The sequence below is a fragment of the Mya arenaria genome, chromosome 16, assembly GCF_026914265.1.
Source record: "Mya arenaria isolate MELC-2E11 chromosome 16, ASM2691426v1".
Taxonomy (NCBI): Eukaryota; Metazoa; Mollusca; class Bivalvia; order Myida; family Myidae; genus Mya; species Mya arenaria.
The window spans coordinates 32110219-32128600 of record NC_069137.1 but is presented as its reverse complement, the minus strand read 5'-3'; the positions used below and the strand labels follow the sequence as shown (position 1 = coordinate 32128600).

The following is an 18382-nucleotide window of genomic DNA, read 5'->3' as shown; positions in this document are numbered from 1 at the left end:
GCTCTGTAATTTAAGGATAAATGTATATAAAGCCATATTTGTCAAAAGGTTGTATCTGAAAATGGCAATTTATTTTTGTGCAAAACGGTTGTAACTGCACTTACAACCGTTTTGCACAGAAAACTTTGAGTCAATAAACCATTGGGATGGGATGTAACTCCAATATCATGATGACATCATTGATGACATCATGATTATTTAGCATTGTTTTTGAGGAGAGATAGTCAAATTGATGAAAAATGATTTGTTTTTAAAATAAACTCCCAATAAAATGAAAAAATGCATGTTAAAACATCACTATTACGAACAATATCTCATGTTTTATTCCTTTAGTACTATTTATTCATCTATATTATTAATTTGTATGATATATTGTCCATAAGATAAAAAAGTCATTATTTAGGAAAAAGAATTGAAAAAATTCGATAGTATTTTAAGGCTCTTGCTTAAGAAAAAAATATGGTTAGGAAAGTGATTTTAAGTTTAAAACTTGAAAATTAAATATCACTTCTAAGAATTTAGTCTTCCATGTAAAGTTCAAACATGATTTTAAAACAGGAAAAAAATGTGTGTTTTTTACAAGAATATTGTTTTTATAAGTAGTTTTTATTTGATAATATTTATTATTTATTTATATTTCATGGGCTTTTTATGGTAAAATGAGTTTGCATGTTGAAATTTCATATTTTGGCAATATTGACATGTTTTGTACACAGAATCATAACTTTTATAAACTAATGAAAAACAAAGGCAATTGATCTAATGATTAAGGTACATCATGAATGGTGAAAACACAAATTAATTCCCCTACCATTTCAAGAAGAATGTTATATACTTTGACTGAATATTTCGTATCCTATAACACGCTTATTTCCAGCGGAAAACTTTATCCAATGGAAGCTATTTTGCAACTGATTTATTGCATTTCTTGACAGTCACTTTCCGAGTCAAAAATAAATTCCTTCTTTCTTTTTGTTCATGTGATATTCATGAGCTTTCGCTTGATTGAATGATCTTCAATAGCAAAAAAGTAGATCTATTGAAATCATTTCGACATGAGTTCTAAAGTTTGAATTCATGCTGATGTGAACTAAATCTTATGGATGAAATTCTGATGTTCATGAGCTATATAGTTTCAAGCCATTGTGGTGTTTATGACTAGCGAAGATCTAGTGAAGTCATTTTGATATTCAAGAACTCTGGTGTTTGAAGTCATGCTGATGATTTTGACTAGGAAGAAGTAGATCTATTGATCATTTGGATATTCATGAACTCTGTAGTCGAGTTCATGCTGGTGTTTATAAATTTTTAGAAGTAGCTATGTAAAGTCATTCTGATATTCATGAGCTATACAGTTTGAAGTCATGCTGGTGTGTTTATGACTAGCGAAGAAGTAACTCAATTTAAGTCATTTTGGTATTCATAAGCTATGTCAGTTAAGCCATGTTGGTGTTTTTGACTGGCTAAGCAGTAGGAATAGTTGCAAGTCATAGAATGCAGTTGGTGTCATCATTGTCATGGTAGTCATGCTGGTTACTACTGGTCACTACTACAAGTAACTACTGGATAAGAAATAGATAGAAATCAGATAAGATGGAAATCATTCAAATATTCATGAGCTTTATAAATGGAAATTATGCCGGGGTTAATGATTTTTTTTGAGTTGATGGAAGTTATTCTGAAATTCATAAGCCAAGAAGAAGGAAATCATGCTGGGGTTCATGATTTGTTAACGAGTAGATAGAAGATATTCTGATATTCATGAGCCTATTAGATGAAATCATGCTGGGGTTAATGATTTGTTAACGAGTAGATAGAAGTTATTCGGATATTCATGAGCCTAGTAGATGAAATCATGCTGAGGTTAATGATTTATTTCGAGAAGATATTATGATATTCATGAGCCAGGTAGAATGAAATTGTGTTGGGGTTTATGATTTGTTTAAGAGTAGATGGAAAGTATTCTGATATTCATGAGCCTAGTAGATGAAATCATGCTGGGGTTAATGATTTGTCAACAAGTAGATAGAAGTTATTTGGATATTCATGAGCCTAGTAGATGAAATCATGCTGAGGTTAATGATTTATTTCGAGAAGATATTATGATATTCATGAGCCAGGATGAATGAAATTGTGCTGGGGTTGATGATTTGTTTAGAGAAGATATTTTGATATTCATGAGCCAGGTAGAATGAAATTGTGTTGGGGTTAATGATTTGTTTAAGAGTAGATGGAAGTTATTCTGGTATTCATGAGCCAAGTAGATGAAATCATGCTAAGATTTGTTTAGAGTAGATGTTAATCATACAGGTGTAGATGAAATCATGCTGGGGTTAATGATTTGTCAACAAGTAGATAGAAGTTATTCGGATATTCATGAGCCTAGTAGATGAAATCATGCTGAGGTTAATGATTTATTTCGAGAAGATATTATGATATTCATGAGCCAGGATGAATGAAATCATGCTGGGGTTAATGATTTGTTTCAAGAAGATATTTTGATATTCATGAGCCAGGTAGAATGAAATTGTGTTGGGGTTAATGATTTGTTTAGGAGTAGATGGAAAGTATTCTGATATTCATGAGCCAAGTAGATGAAATCATGCTGGGGTTAATGATTTGTTTCAAGAAGATATTTTGATATTCATGAGCCAGGTAGAATTAAATTGTGTTGCGGTTAATGATTTGTTTAAGAGTAGTTGGAAGTTATTCTGGTATTCATGAGCCAAGTAGATGAAATCATGCTAAGATTTGTTTAGAGTAGATGTTAATCATACAGGTGTTAATGACTTAATTAGAGGAGATGAAAGGCATTCTGATTATCATGAGCCAAGATGATGGAAATTGTGCTGGGGTTAATGCTTTGTTTAGAGTACAAGATGGAAGTCATTCTGATATTCATGTGCTAACATGGAAATTGTGCTGGGGCTGATGATTTGTTTAAGAGTAGATGGAAATTACTCTGATATTCATAAGCCAAGTAGATGGAAATCATGCTGGGGTTAATAATTTCTTTCGAGTAGATGGAAGTAATTCTGATATTCATGAGCCATTTAGATGGAAATCATGCTGGGGTTAAAAGATTTGTTTAGAGTTGATGATGGTAGTCGTTCTGATATCCATGAGCCATGTAAATGAAAATCATGCTGGTGTTAATGGTTTGTTAAAAGTACATTGCAGTCGTATTGATTATCATGAGCCAAGTAGATGGAAATCATGCTGGTGTTAATGGTTTGTTTTGAGAAGATCAATAAAAGTCATTATTATACTTATGAGCCAAGTACATGGAAATCATGCTGGTTAATGATGTTTAGTGTAGATGGAAAGTATTCTGATATTCATGAGCCAAGTAGATCAAATCATGCTGGGATTAAGGATTTGTTAAGAGTAGATGGAAAGTTTCTGATATTCATGGGCGAAGGAGATGGAATTTGTGCTGAGTAAAGGAGTACTGGAAGATGAAAGTCTGATATTTGTGAGCTTTGGAAATATCTTACCCCTTAAATGATTTCATCAGGATACGATTTTTTGGTACCGGAATTGGTCATTGTCAATTTTAAAATAATTTTGCTAAATGATTATTTAAATTTCAAGTTCTTGTATATTGTTTACACAATGATGGTCATTGTAAGAGCTGATGTCAATAGTATGCTATGGTGGTCACTTCTGTTGTGATTGGTTATGAAATCCTTTTTACGATCATTCGCACTGTACCACTGCCACTGGCATGTACAGAAGTTGTCAGTTCCTTGCAAAGGTAAAGGCACCTAGTACTGGTTCTGCCCAGGTGCGGTGGTTGAACTGTCACTCTGGGACCCTTCAATGTGCTCACGCCGGGACCCAGAGTATAAACTACTAACACCATGCTATGGTGATTTGTAAAATGTTTCTTGATATCATTTTAACTTAAAAACTAGAAATAAGAAATATACATGCATATCTTAATTAGTTAATGAAATTGCTATTCACTTCACCATTGTATTAACAAAATGCAGTTATTCATCATTTACAGCTTGAAATTAAAGCTGATTATTAACTTAAAATATGATGTTCAAGATAATTGCTGTTTATATTGTTGTTGTTTAAATAAATTAATTATTTAATTGTTTTTCATATATAATAAATGTGATATTAAACTAAAATTTTACCCAAACCCCTGTTTGTGTTAAGTATATTAACAAAAATATACATAGAATATATAAAAACAACTTAATTTTCAAAAAAATATTGGAAAACATCATAGCTTTTATCATCAGTTGATGTATTTAAGTATAATTTACATTGCAAGTAAAAAATGGTGATTAAAAGTCAAATATCTTAAAGCTATCAAAGAAATTTTAATAAAAAAGATTCAGTTACAACCCTTTTGCGCAAAATGTATTTAAAAATATCTTCAATTTTTCAGGCAAAACAGTTGTAACTGACTGTTACAACCCTTTTGCGCAAAAATAAATTTAGAAAATTCCTCATTTTTGTGTGCAAAACGGTTGTAACTGACTGATTTACAAATATCTCTTTTAGAAAATGAATGCAAGGTGTTATTGTGATTTATTCATGAAAAGTACACAAAATTAAATCTATAATTAAAAAACAAATTGAAAATGATAGGAACTAGGAAAATAAATCAGTTTTTATGCTCTCCTGAACAATTTTCAAAATGTCAGTTACAACCGTTTTGCGCTAAGCCCGCGATATACATGTACCATTCACAAATATAATTCATCATTTTAATTGTTAAGTATTATATTGTAGCTGCAAAGAGGTTAACCATTCTCGAAGACACTTTACCATCAATAATTGGTGGTCACTAAGTCTTGTAGCTTATTTTTACCTACTCAATATATGCACTTTGAACTCAAGGTATTTTCTCTTTTCATTTCTCTTAGATGGAGCTGAAGTTCCAGATGCGACAGAGCCCAGAGACAATGGACATGTCTGCCAGCATCCGGAACCTGGGCATTGTATCCTGTAAATACAACAATAGGACCGGAGGGGCTCAGGTTTCAACAAGTTTTAAAAACCCTCTAGTAAACTTGTTAATAGAAAAGATGTATATTTGCAGGGAATCTAAAAAATAATAATTACGTGAAACACAGAGCACTGAAAGGCTTTGTAATTATGACAATGTAATTTACGTAATATTGGATGTTCAGTGACATGAATACTTGTACTGTTATTGTAAGAGATTCTGACCCTTATATGATATCGTCCTACAGCAAGACACTATGCTGTGAGGAGGCACATATGGATTATACTCAATATTACACCCAATATATGTATACCATACAGATCTTTACCCCATGTGCATCTACAGTAAAAAAACACAGGGAGGGGGCACTTATGGATTTGTCAACACTGGATCCTATCTATCCTTGATGTCTTACATGAGATTTGTATACATTACAGATCCTTACCCCGTGTGACATATCGTTCTACAGTAAGACCCCCCATGGGGAGGGGGCACATATGGATGTGTCGACGTCAGATCTCATCCTAAATATCTCGCCTGGAACCATCAGGACGATGTCAGCTATAGCTGCTGGCCTCTCCCAGCAAAGTGTGAGTAGTGTTCAGTCAGTCAATTTGTACTATTGTATGTCATTTCTTGCCCATATTAATGCCTCTGTCATAGAAGCTGGATCATGTTTGAGGCTGAATAAAACCATGTTTGTGAGTTTGGTGTTAAGGTGTTGATTAGCCAAACTTTTAAACTTGTCTGTCGGTTGATGAAAAAAAGGTTAAGATATTGTGATAGACTGGGAGTTGTTTGTTGTGATAGACTGGGGGTTGTTTGTTGTGATAGACTGGGGGTTGTTTGTTGTGATAGACTGGGGGTTGTTTGTTGTGATAGACTGGGGGTTGTTTGTTGTGATAGACTGGGGGTTGTTGGTCTTAGCATGCAAAACTACATTGTTGGCCATGATTGAAAAACAATTTGAGATATTATCATGAAACTTGGTATATATATATTGCAAGAGACACTGCAGACATGTGGTATAGCAAGGTACGCACTTGTTTCTGTCAATATAGGATGCCTTATATAAGGTATTGACTACATGTAGGTGGGGTAATTGAAAATGTTAATACAAAAAGGAAGTTGAGCAGTCAAGAAAAATGAACAAATATTGAGCACCAACAGCATGAAGTTATAGGCTTGATGTAGCTGCCATAGGTCTGTAGTTCTGATTGCCCTGAGCATACCACTAGAACATTGGTTGATAGCAAACTTACCAAGATGATTGTTTATTCACCCTACAGGAGGAGGCTACAGCGGAAGAAGTGGTACCAGCTGACCTGTGGCAGTTCAAGAGGATACAGGACTGTAACTTCTGGTTCCTCAAGGCCGGTATGTATTGTGAAGCCTTTTTTGTTGTGGTGGTATTTGAAATGATATGATTTGAATGTTTTGGACAATAAGATATCAGATGTAATCAGTGAATGAGTCATTAAGGCATGACTTAATAGATTACTTATAATATGCCACCCTTTGGAAGATGTACCATGCTGGTTAGCGTTGAGTCACGACACATTTTGGCTAAATGATTCGACTAATTTGAAAAAATATTACAATTTATTTTTTATAAATGTGATGTTTGTAGAAGCATAACAGTTTACTCACTGTAACTTTGATAAGCATGTTTTAATTGTATTGCGTATTCAATTGCACAATCAAATTTACTAATATGCAAGAGACCAGTGGTAACTTCATATTTCCTATTTTACAAGTGTGTGTGTAATCTTAAGTCTGAAATCATTTTTTCAAGAAAAATTGTGCATTAAGAAATTGTTCAGTTTGAAATGTTGACTTTAAGAAGAAAATCATAAAATAAGAAATTGTGATGTGTGAAATTAATGAATTTTTGTAGGGAAATGACAAAAGTATGACTGATGAAGTCACCAAGTTGGTCTTTCATATTTGCGCATTTTTGTACCTGCCTGATTTAGCTTTCTTTTCAAGGACAATATTTTGTCTTTGCATTCCATGTATTTTTGTAAATTTAACTTAAGCATGTTCCATTCCTTTCATACATGTATCTACAAAGACTGCTTTAATTTTGAAAATTAGCTCATCTGTTTTTAGCTCAAGGTGAGCTATTGTGATCGCCCTGTGTCCGTCGTCCATCGTCGTCGTCCATCTTCAACAATTTGACTGTTAACACTCTAGAGGTCACAATTTGGGCACTATCTTAATAAAACTTGGTCAGAATGTTACCCTCAATAAAATCTTGGATGAGTTTGATATTGGGTCATCTGGAGTTAAAAACTAGGTCACCCTGTTAAATTAAAGGAAAAGCTTGTTAACACTATAGAGGTCACATTTATGACTGTATCTTCAGGAAACTTGGTCAGAATGTTAATATTAATACTCTCCAGGTCAAGTTCGAATCTGGGTCATGTGCGATCAAAAACTAGGACATCAGGTCAAATTGAAGGAAAATCTTGTTAACACTCTAGAGGTCTCATTTATGACTGTATCTTCATGAAAGTTGGTCAGAATATTTATATTAATAATCTTTAAGTCAAGTTTAAATCTGGGTCATGTGTGGTCAAAAACTAGTTCACCAGGTCAAATCATAGGAAAAGCTTGTTAGCTTTCTAGAGGTCACATTTATGAATTTATGTTCATGAAACTTAGTCAGAATGTTTATATTAATTAGCTCTAGGCCAAGTTAGAATCTGGGTCATGTGCGGTCAAAAACTAGGTCACCAGGTCAAATATAAGGAAAAGCTTGTTAACACTCTAGAGGTGACATTTATAAAGGTTTCTTCATGAAAAGTGGTCAGAATGTTAACATTAATTATCTCTAAGTCAAGTTTAAAACTGGGTCATGTGTGGTCAAAAACTAGGTCATAAGGTCAAATCATAGGAAAAGTATTTTAACACTCTAGAGGCCACATTTATGACCATATGTTCATGGAACTTGATCAGAATGTTATTGTTGATGATCTTTATTGGATCAGGTGAGCGATTAAGGGCCTTCAGGGCCCTCTAGTTTACAAGTAAAAATGGTATTGTTGAATGTTGTTGTTGACATCGGAGTCATTGCAAATAGCTTAGTGGCCACAGATTCCCAAGTTAATAAAACACACCAAAATATTGCTAGTAATTTTTTACCTGTACACAAATTATTACCATTTTTTGTTTGTTTTGATCATAAAAGTCAAATGAGTTAAACATAATCATGCATAAAATTAAATATGTTTCTTTTGTTATGAAAATTAAATATTGCATGGTGGTTAAAAATCGCGAGAGAAAACCACACAAAGTTGAAGCAATACATGTATAGTTTTATATATTTCTTAATGTTTGCCTTTTAATTGGTATAACCGTTTGATTCTGTTCTGTTTTTCTAGGCGAGGGAACTTCAGGTATAAAGATAGTTTCTTCTGTTAGAATTGCTCCCTGTACACTGCTAAACTTGGTAAAATGTATAACCTGCAGGTGAAAGAAATACTAGTCTTATGTAGTGAACAAATTCTGGTTCAGGGTTTGCTTATAAGAAACTGAGACATTGGACCATGAAATACCCAGTAGTTCAACTCAGCAAATTATATACAGCATATTAGGTTGCTTTATCATAAGTTTTTGCCTATGAAACAAATGATACCCTTTTCCATTTCTTTTACAATTCAGAAAAATGCCTCAAAGTATGATTGTAAAGTTGTTAAAGTAACTGATGCATATTTATGTACAAGTAAGTGCTGTGAGATTAAAAAGTGATTGGCTTATATGACTCTTTACTAATACATGCTAATGTGGTGATCAGCACTAAATGTAGATCCCAGAATGTATTACAAAATCTGTTTCTATGGTTTTGCATATGATAAATTATTATATGGAAATGAAAAGGGGAATGGTTTGTTTGGAAATGAAGTAAGAATTGACATTTCTGGAATTTAATAAACAAAGACTGGCAATGATCATATACCACCATCTAGATGGAATTGCATGGTATATTGAATAACAATTATTTATTATTTCTTTGTATTAAAGTTTAATAGAGTGCCACAGTAGTATAATCAAATAATCTAGCTAACATTACCATTTCTTGTATTTAGATCTTTTAGTAATGTTTTTTACAGCTGTCATTTGTTTCCTACTCCTCTTTGCATGTTCGGCTGTTGCATGCCAAGTATCATGTACTCCACCCTTGTCTCAGCATATAAATAACAAGCTTACTTTTTGAAATTTTCTTTATAATAAGTAGATATTTAACTGATCAGTCAAGGCCAAGTTTATATTACCCTCTTACTATGCAGGGGAAATTGTTTTTAGCACAGATGTCTGTCTATCTGTCCGTTTGTCCATCTGTCACACTTTCATTTCCGCTCCATATCTCTGAAACTCCTTGAAGGATTTTCATGAAATAGTGTATAATTGTCACCACATTGAGACAACTTATAGAACCCACAATGCACTTCCATCAAGGCTAATGGTGAAAGTCAGAGCCAAGGTCAAATTTTGAGCCATAATTTCCTAGTCTGCTCCATATATCCTAAATCCCTGGAAGGATGTTTATGAAATTTACCACATCGAGATGACGTGCAGAACCCATAAAACAGGCACCTGGCTCAAAATCAAAGGTCAAAAGCTGAATGCATAGATTTTGTTGCTGCTACTAGCGCCTACCATAATTTCCTGAAAGGATATACATGAAACATTGGTAAAATGTTAACCAAATTTACACGACATGCAGAACTCGAACACCAGACACCCCATCTCAAGGTTACAGTTAAAGGTGAAAGATTCATGCTATAGATTTCATGATGCTCAATATGTCTTAAACTCCTCGAAGGATTTTCATGAAACTTTGGAAAATGTTCACGTCATTGGCACAGCACTCTCAATCCACTCCATTATAACATCAAAAGTAGTTGAATAGAATGAGACAAGCATGGAGGAAGACATCTGATTTTGTGTCCAAAAGCAACTGTCTAGTTTCAGTTTGCAAGTAAACTTGTGATCTTGTATATTCTAGTATTCGTAAAAGGGCCCCTGTTTTTCTACCACTGTTTTATATGTTTCATCGTTCTAAAGCCTGGCTGTTACAATCACAGTTAAGGTTATGATTCATCCAGATTGACCATAGCTGTAACTTGAAGCAGATTCGATACGATTTTACTATGATACTTTACAATCCTATACGCCATAAGTCACTGAATAGTCATGACCAACCAAAGGTAATCCTGATGAATGGTAAAGAGGTCATTCTTGACCACTCGCACTGAAGTATCATTAAAAAGAGAGACAATTATCTGCAATGACTCACAAATTGCCACGACCGCCTATGCGATGACTGTACAATTATGTCTGATTGAGTAACAAATTCACTAAGATTGCACAAAACCGTTTGACAAAAAAAGTAGCTGCACATATTCTGAGGGTTCATGTTTCACCAGGATAACCAACAACTCTCCAAGATTCATAAAGATGGGCACAATGAATGTATGCGTGAATTTCTAAGAATCATCACAATTTTTTCGACCATTAGCAAAACTTACCAACACTGAGATGGTAAAGCCAGGCTGTTGATGGGTTAGCATTTTTGCTGGTATAATTACAGTTATCTGAGAGTTTGTTTGGGTGGTTTTAAGAAAAGGTCCTGATATTAAAAAGATGTTAGCTAACTTTTGTAATTATCCCTTTTCTCCATCACTTGTATACTATATTAAGTTAATTTGATGCTATCTTATGTGTTAGATTTTGTGTGTACAAAATTAGTTCAAGGACTACTTTGAGGCAGTTTTATATCTTGGTTCCTGGCTCGTATATTTGCAGTTGACACAGAGCCATTAAGCTTGGGAACTGGTGTGGAGGAACCACTTACAGAGAGGGGAGAACAGGTTAGTCTACTATTGCAGAAAAATGGAGAAGTTAGGATGTTAAAATAAATTTCTTTTATTTATTTGGAGATAATGGTAAAATATTTGTACATAAACATAAATTATTCAATAAAAGATTATGTGAACATTATCAGCTTTCCTTTACGAATTTGTACCCTGTGGGTGAGCATTCATAGTCTTGTTATGAATTTGAAATTCTTAAACTGAAGATGTAAAAAAAACCCTTTATATCACTGTCCAAATTTATAATGGATAGTTTAGTTCATAAATGAACAGAATGTCTTATATCTCAACAGAAATATAAAGAAAGGGTAAAGTGAAAAACCGTTCGAATTGCCTCTTAACCCACCCTTATGAATCCTGTGTTCCTTGTGTTCTGTTATGTAATAATCAGGAATGTTTGAACTATGTGAAATTTTATATAAAGTTTGAATTTCTTTTTGCTTAGATTTTTCATTTTGTTTTTCACTTTTCTTTTACAAGGTTTCCTCTTGTTTGCATTGAGATTTTTAGTGCAGTACCATTTTTTACACATACAATTAGAAGATGAAGAACAATAGCCAATCAATTTCTATTTGTCATCTAAAGATTCGCAATTAAACTAAAACTATTTACACCTCAACTTCCATTCCTTAAATGAATTGCCTTTCGGCAATTGCGTTCATCAATCGATGAACGCAACATCTTCGGATATGTTCGGATCGTAATTCATTGCATAACAATATACATGAAAGCTATTGATCTTGTTATTGGTTGTATTGTGTCTGCAGGTCCCGTAAAATATAGATCAACATTTTTAAAAGTGTTAGTTTATTATATTTTAGATATATTAGTACCAGAAGTGTTTCAATTTTACGTTTTAAAGTGATTTCAAGTGGTTGGTCTTTTCCCGCGTTATTGTGACGTCATTTGAAAAAAATGTTTCCGGTTATAGTCGGGTCGTTCTATTTACAGAATGGGTAAGAACGGATTACTGAAAGGTTTTCTTAAATGAAATGAACTATTTTTTTTAACAATTCTTGAATGAAATAATGAACTATTGGTGTAAATATAAGGAATGAATTGCGGGGTTGATGTCATTATCGGGGATATGAACGCAATTGGGTTGGTCAAACAAAGTACGCGTGGAGTCCTTCGGACTCCACACACATTGACCAACCCAATTGCGTTCATACCCCGATAATGACATCAACCCTGCAATTCATTCCTTAAATTATTATCTATAAACTTGGTTAAATGGAAAAGCATTGAATAAGTATGTACCCATATGTTCCTCACCCTCGTATTACATGGATCTCCTTGAGTTATTATTATATGTGCGAGGCGTTTCTGGAAAATTGAGATATTTGCTTCTATTCAGATGTAGTTTGCTCAGTTCTATTGCCATTCAGTGTGTGTTGAACTAACATTTCTAACCATGAATTTACAATTTCGAAATGTACTAACTTCCAAAATAAACATTGCTTTTGCATATCAATTTCTTATTGTGCTTATTGTCAAAAAAGGCGACGTAAGTAGTCTTAAAATGAAGTTTTGTCAAGGCAGTGAGTAAGTGTAAGACCTCTAGTACATTTTGTATGGTCATATATGCTTATATTGAACATTTTTTAAGCCATGCATCTCAAAACATTAAATTGACATAATTTTGTCTACCAGGGGTCTATATAGTCACATGCATAATGCTGAAAAATATTATAATAGTTCCTTCATCCATTACAATGCCTAACAAATAGCTAAGATATACCCTATACCTGAAACAGCTAAAACAATAGCATTTTTTAAAGGTTATATTGATTGATGTTTTGCATGTTGCAGCTGATCCTGAAAGTGCCGACAGTTGTGGTGAAGATTGAAGGAGGCGTTGGCAACAGAACTGTGCCTCTGCTGATAACTGACATGTCATTTGAGGGCGAAGTTAGGGATTGGACAGGAAAGGTATATCATACTTTTTTTTCAATTTATTTTTTAAAGGTAAGATGTATTGTCATAACATTGTGTCAGTCTTGTACTTAACTTAAACAGTCTTTTAAGATAAATGCATTAAACATAGTACACAATGATACCAGTACACAGTTCACATATGTGTAGTAAATGGGAAGACTTAAGGTGTAATAGTTTTGGAGTTGTGTCCCTTCATCAACTTAGAAAAAAAACACTACAATTAACTCCTGATATAACGTCTCCAGATATTACAAACAGAATTTTTTGGGCCGATTTTTTGTCAGTCATACAGACTTTTTTGACAGAAAATATTTTTTAGCCTACAAAGGACGGAAAATAGCATAGTCTTTATAGGCTAAAAATATTTTTATATCCTTTCTGTCAAAAAAGTTGTTTAGAAATTAACATTAAATACTTACGTGTTTCACCGGTTGTGACATATGGTGACCCATGTGAGAACCCCTTTAAAGTTATGTGACTCCTCCGTCTGATTGCGCAGTGTTAGCTCAAATGTGATTTGGCATGATTGTTACTATTTAAAGATTTTCAGAAAATCATGATTGAAAGTGACTGGGGTCAAACATCCTTTCAAGTTTACAGTACAGAGGGCCTAGCTTCTTGCTATTTTTAACCACAAATAATTAATATCATATAATTATACACTACATTGTATTCAATATCTTATTCACACAAGTTTAACAAGGGCATTCATTATTTGGATAAGTGCCCATAAAGTGACAATAGCGTCTGAAAATTGTTGTAAAGCATAATAGTCAGGAATCAAACTACGTTTTGAGTACAGACAAAGTGATGTGTAAGTTACGGGTAATAAAACTGAATGTAATGGGCGTTATATATGCTATAGTATAGGGTATAGTGAAAATTAGATCAAAAAGATAATGTCACAGTATGAGTATTGCAATATCGTGGCAATAAGTAAAATTTGCAAAAAACATGTGGTTGGTTGTGTATCTGAAATGTTCCGAGGAGTTGGTCATATCCGGAGTTTACTGTATCTGCCTCAAGCCTGTCTATAGAATGGTCCTGCTACCACTCTACGGCTATTGCTTATTGTAAAGTGTTTAACACACTTACAGTGTTCCCATTACAACTTTACTTGGAAGATCAGAATATTAATTTGTTTCATATACCATGCTTGTTATACAGTGTTTTTCCGGCTTTTTTGGCACTGAAATTCGACCCATATCCCTTCCTGAAAAATTATGTAAATTTTTCCCAGCCCCAAGGAAAAAAATCCCATTTATACAATAAAAGAGGATCATTGACCCCATTTAGCAAATGAATCAATAAAATGCCATCCATGAAATATATGTCCATAGGTTTGTTGAATAAAAGCTTTGAAAACAAGTTTTATTTGAATAACAATAATAATAATATTGATGATTATTTTTAGGCCCACAATACACAGGTAGTGTATAATTTTATATCTGTTTCAGCTGTCTGTGGAGAGCAGGCTGAAACTGGAGGTGGCCTACTACAATGAGAAGGTGTCAGTGTGGGAGCCGTTGTTGGAACCAGTCTTACATGAGGGCAAATACAGGAGATGGGAGCTATCCCTAGAGGTAGGCATGTAGTTCACAGTGGTTGATTATTGGAGTGCGTGTAGTTTATTATAGTTGATTGTGCGTTGTTAACTTTTAAAGGTGAAATGTTTTATGATGTGCTCATGTATTGAACATTGAAAAAAGTAAGTACATTTAAAAAGGTTGACTCAAATCGTGTTAGGAATATCGCAGATCATAAGTGTATTTGTGAAACTTCTAGAACAGTACCAATTCCATGGTTAACAATGATGACGGCCTGAACAATCGGCCAAATTGATTTGAAACATTTTACTTCATTTTGTGGATTTAAACTCCAGTACACCTAACTGGTCTTCTTCATTGTCATTTTCATAGTGGTATACCATATATATATATATTATGAATTGTATAATATTTCATTATCTTACATTTGCAACATTTATACTAACAATGTATATGAAAGTTGGTTAAAATGCATGGGGTTGGGGTTGGGGGGGGGGTGGGGGGGGAGGGGTGTTACGACTCATTATAGAGGCCTTAAGCAAAATCCTTTTGTATCAGAAATCTGTAGGAGCTGATATGGAAAGAGGTGGCCAAATATAACTCTGACCCCTTTTAAACTGTATTTGGTACTAAAGAAAATGTTGACTACAGTTCCTTTTTATAAGTCTTATAAACAGAATTTGTTTTCGTTTTTGAGTAACACAGTTTTCTTGTATGCTATTCAGGTGGAGAAAAATGAAGATGTGGACCTGGGTCTGGATGAAGATGAGGACACGGACAATATCCGCCTACCACCTCCGAAAATGAGCATCAATATCAAGTCTACAGACTCCCTGAATCTGACCATGACAAAAGCATGCCTGGAAAGCCTCACCAACCTAGGAAAGGTGGGTTTTCCTCCTGTTTTATTCCCTTTGTGGATAACGTTGTTATAGATACTGAAAAAGCAATGCTGTCATCATCAAAAAATGTTCAAAGATATGTAAATGAAATTTAGATCATGTGTTGCCATAGACAATGTGCAAATATGTAGCAACACCTAAACTTGGGCTTTATTACTTGTAGATATATGCCCTGTTTCAATGGGAAAAAAGGCATTTATATATTTCTGCATTGCTTTAGTAACCTACAATTATATTTGTTAAATAGGAGTATCATCTCAATTTCAAATAAATGTGCATACTTTTAAAACTGTAGTGTGACCAAGGTCTTACAAAGGTAAGGTGTTGATATATTTTTGAATTCCTCTTTTAACCTAGAATAAGAATTTTCAAATAGTATCGCCTCAGTTTCAAACAAATGTGCAGATTTTCTAAATCTGAGTGTGACCAAGTTCAGAAGAGGGGGAGTGATATTAAGATTGCCCCTAATCATTCATTTCTGAAAAAAGCTACATAAAATTGGCTCTTTCAAATACCCAGCATCAACATGAAGTCGTTTGGAATTACCATGTGTATAGAAACCTACAAACTGTAGTATTAATGACTTGTTTGATTCCATCCCTGTATTCATAGTGTTGCGTTTCAGTTAATAATGTGTATTTTAATACACTCTCCAAACATAAATTTGTATCATAATGTCTGAAGAATCCCGGAAGTCGACAATGGCAAAGGTCTTTGACACAGCAAGAAATGGATTCAGCTAACAGCTCAGTTCAAATGATATTGAAACTGTGTTGCAGGCATTTGGTGATGCCTACCAACTGGTTGAGCCCACGCTGAGGGCAGGAGAAGTGTTGGACCCTTTCATCATACGTAACGAGACCGGCGAAGACCTAATGCTGAAACTGGACAATACCTTTGAGGTAGAAATTATGATAATAACTCTGATGCACTTTGTTTTACAACCTGGTGCTATATTGGTTGAATGTGGTGTACATAGGTATGCTGTTTTGGTCAATGAAAATTATAAATGCACACATAAAAACATTGTGGAAATGTTCAATATTCCAATTTAAAAATAAAAATAAAAGTTATGCTGAAAGTCTGGTTACATACACTGAAACAGTTGAATATCAAGATTTCGTTGACTGCAAATGCCTCTCAGAACTGTCAAACATACATAAATTGTGTATATCTCTCCAGATGCCAGAAACAGCAGTAAATACCAAGGTGAGACTAAGGTCCGGTGACATTCTACCACTCAAGAACAAGGAAGCAGGAAACAAACTCAGCAGGCAGGCATCTGTCATCCGGGCAACTCAAAACCAGGATGAGAAGAAAATGATCTTCCAGGTATGTGCCAAGCTGATAAAGTCTGAATCATATCTCCCATAAGAGACAGTGTTTCAGATGAGAGCATTTGTCAATGAGATATTTATGGTGATATCTCAAGCCGAATGGTTTGACATGAAACTGAAATGGTACGAGTTTATTTGGAAGGTGATTATTAGGAAAAAAAAATTGAGGCTATGTAAATGCATTTAAAGTCTGTCCTTTTGTCTGTCTGGATATATTTTGTTGACTTTGAACTTTCTTGACTTAAATATTATCTCCATATTCAAGCTCTAAAAGGCAATGAAAAGCCAAAAAAACGGACAGTTTATTCATTATTCAGGTTGAGAAATTTGACACCCCGAAAGAACTGAACATCAAGAGGGCTGAGAAGAGGCTGTTCCACTTCACCAAGTCGAAGGACACTGACCAGTGGGCAGTGGTGGCAGACACCAGTATACACCTGGGACAGAAAACACTCATATTCAGATCAGCTGTGCAGGTATATACAATCATGTATCTATTAATTTCTCATTACCAAAGTTATTGAGTGTTTCAGTGGCTGATTTATCAAGTGAGTATTTGATGGACATACTTCGTAACAGATTGATTTATCTGTCCGTTTATTCATTGATAGATTGATTGATTGAAAGATTGATTAAATGGTTGAATGAATGATATGTTTCTAACTTATTCCATATCACTCCTTTCTATTTGAAAACAAATCATTGAATGTTTAAGGTGAAAAACCATCTACTCTTGCCAGTGGATGTCTACTACAAAGATCCAAGCACTGGGAACGTGAAGCTGATCTCACACATCAACCCGGGACAACTATACAGTCTCCCCCTTAACACAATATACACCACGACTGGCCAGTTCATGTTCAGACCAATAAAAGATGGGTGAGTTCTGTATCTTTTCTATGCTTCCACATCTAACTTGTTCATGTTAAATCACTTAACAAGTTATCCCACATCAATCACATGAAAAAATAAGGAGTGAAGAAGTAAATGATAAAATTAGAAGTGTATTGCTATTTGCAGGTGTGTTGAGCTGAGTGAGCCAATTTCATGGAGAGGGGCTGAAAATCTTGGCCTGAAACAGCTGGCCTGTAAGGGAGACAACGTGCACCAACCATTCTATATCAAGGTAAAATGCATTTATGATCTAATTTAAAAGATGGACATTATTGACAACACTGACCATCATGCAGTTTATCAAATTATCAATTGTTGTTTTATAAATTTCCTGATGTCTCTGAAATACATTAAAAAGTCATAAAAGTATATCACCATCCAGATTTACCAAAGTAGATAACATGTTGGTTGTATGGTACATAAAACCAGAACTTTTGGTTTAAAATATTTGCTTTGTTAATTGCAGTTACCATATTTTTTATGCCCAAAGTGATTTCTAATCTGTGTACTTTAATCATCACATTACAGCTGAGAGCTGAAATAGAGGCTGTTTACTATGAGGGAGGAGAAATGCCATCGGCCAAGAGCACAGTGTTTCACCTCTACCCCACTGCTATATTCCATAATCTGCTGCCGTACGATGTCAAGGTCATGTTAGAGGTAAGTTCAAGGTTATTGTAACTAGCGGCTAAGTCAAGCTGTATTCTGTATGAAGGAGTTGACTTGCTCTTGGCCAAGAGTACAGTGTTTCACCTCTACCCAACTGCTGTATTCCATAATCTGCTTCCCTACGATGTCAAGGTCATGTTAGAGGTAAGTTAAAGGTTATTGTAGCTAGCGGCTAAGTCAAGCTGTATTCTATATGAAGGAGTTGACATGCTCTTGGCCAAGAGCACAGTGTTTCACCTTTACCACA

The 18382-nt window shown here is 34.3% G+C and overlaps 1 protein-coding gene across 5 annotated transcripts in view; it reads left to right on the top strand.

Moving 5' to 3' along the window:
* LOC128221263 (intermembrane lipid transfer protein VPS13A-like) overlaps window positions 1–18382 on the top strand; it is a 119624-nt gene that overhangs the window by 60794 nt on the left and 40448 nt on the right. For 2 of the 5 annotated variants that reach the window (XM_052929810.1, XM_052929806.1), the window contains 15 exons: window positions 4887–5000; window positions 5407–5559; window positions 6259–6346; window positions 8356–8370; window positions 10781–10845; window positions 11142–11156; window positions 12661–12780; window positions 14244–14369; window positions 15059–15220; window positions 16015–16137; window positions 16418–16567; window positions 16890–17048; window positions 17288–17451; window positions 17593–17698; window positions 17995–18126. In XM_052929810.1, the coding sequence (XP_052785770.1) occupies window positions 4887–5000; window positions 5407–5559; window positions 6259–6346; window positions 8356–8370; window positions 10781–10845; window positions 11142–11156; window positions 12661–12780; window positions 14244–14369; window positions 15059–15220; window positions 16015–16137; window positions 16418–16567; window positions 16890–17048; window positions 17288–17451; window positions 17593–17698; window positions 17995–18126 (1692 nt within the window). The remainder of the gene's footprint in view (window positions 1–4886; window positions 5001–5406; window positions 5560–6258; window positions 6347–8355; window positions 8371–10780; window positions 10846–11141; window positions 11157–12660; window positions 12781–14243; window positions 14370–15058; window positions 15221–16014; window positions 16138–16417; window positions 16568–16889; window positions 17049–17287; window positions 17452–17592; window positions 17699–17994; window positions 18127–18382) is intronic. The other 3 variants (XM_052929808.1, XM_052929807.1, XM_052929809.1) reach the window with 3 other exon arrangements.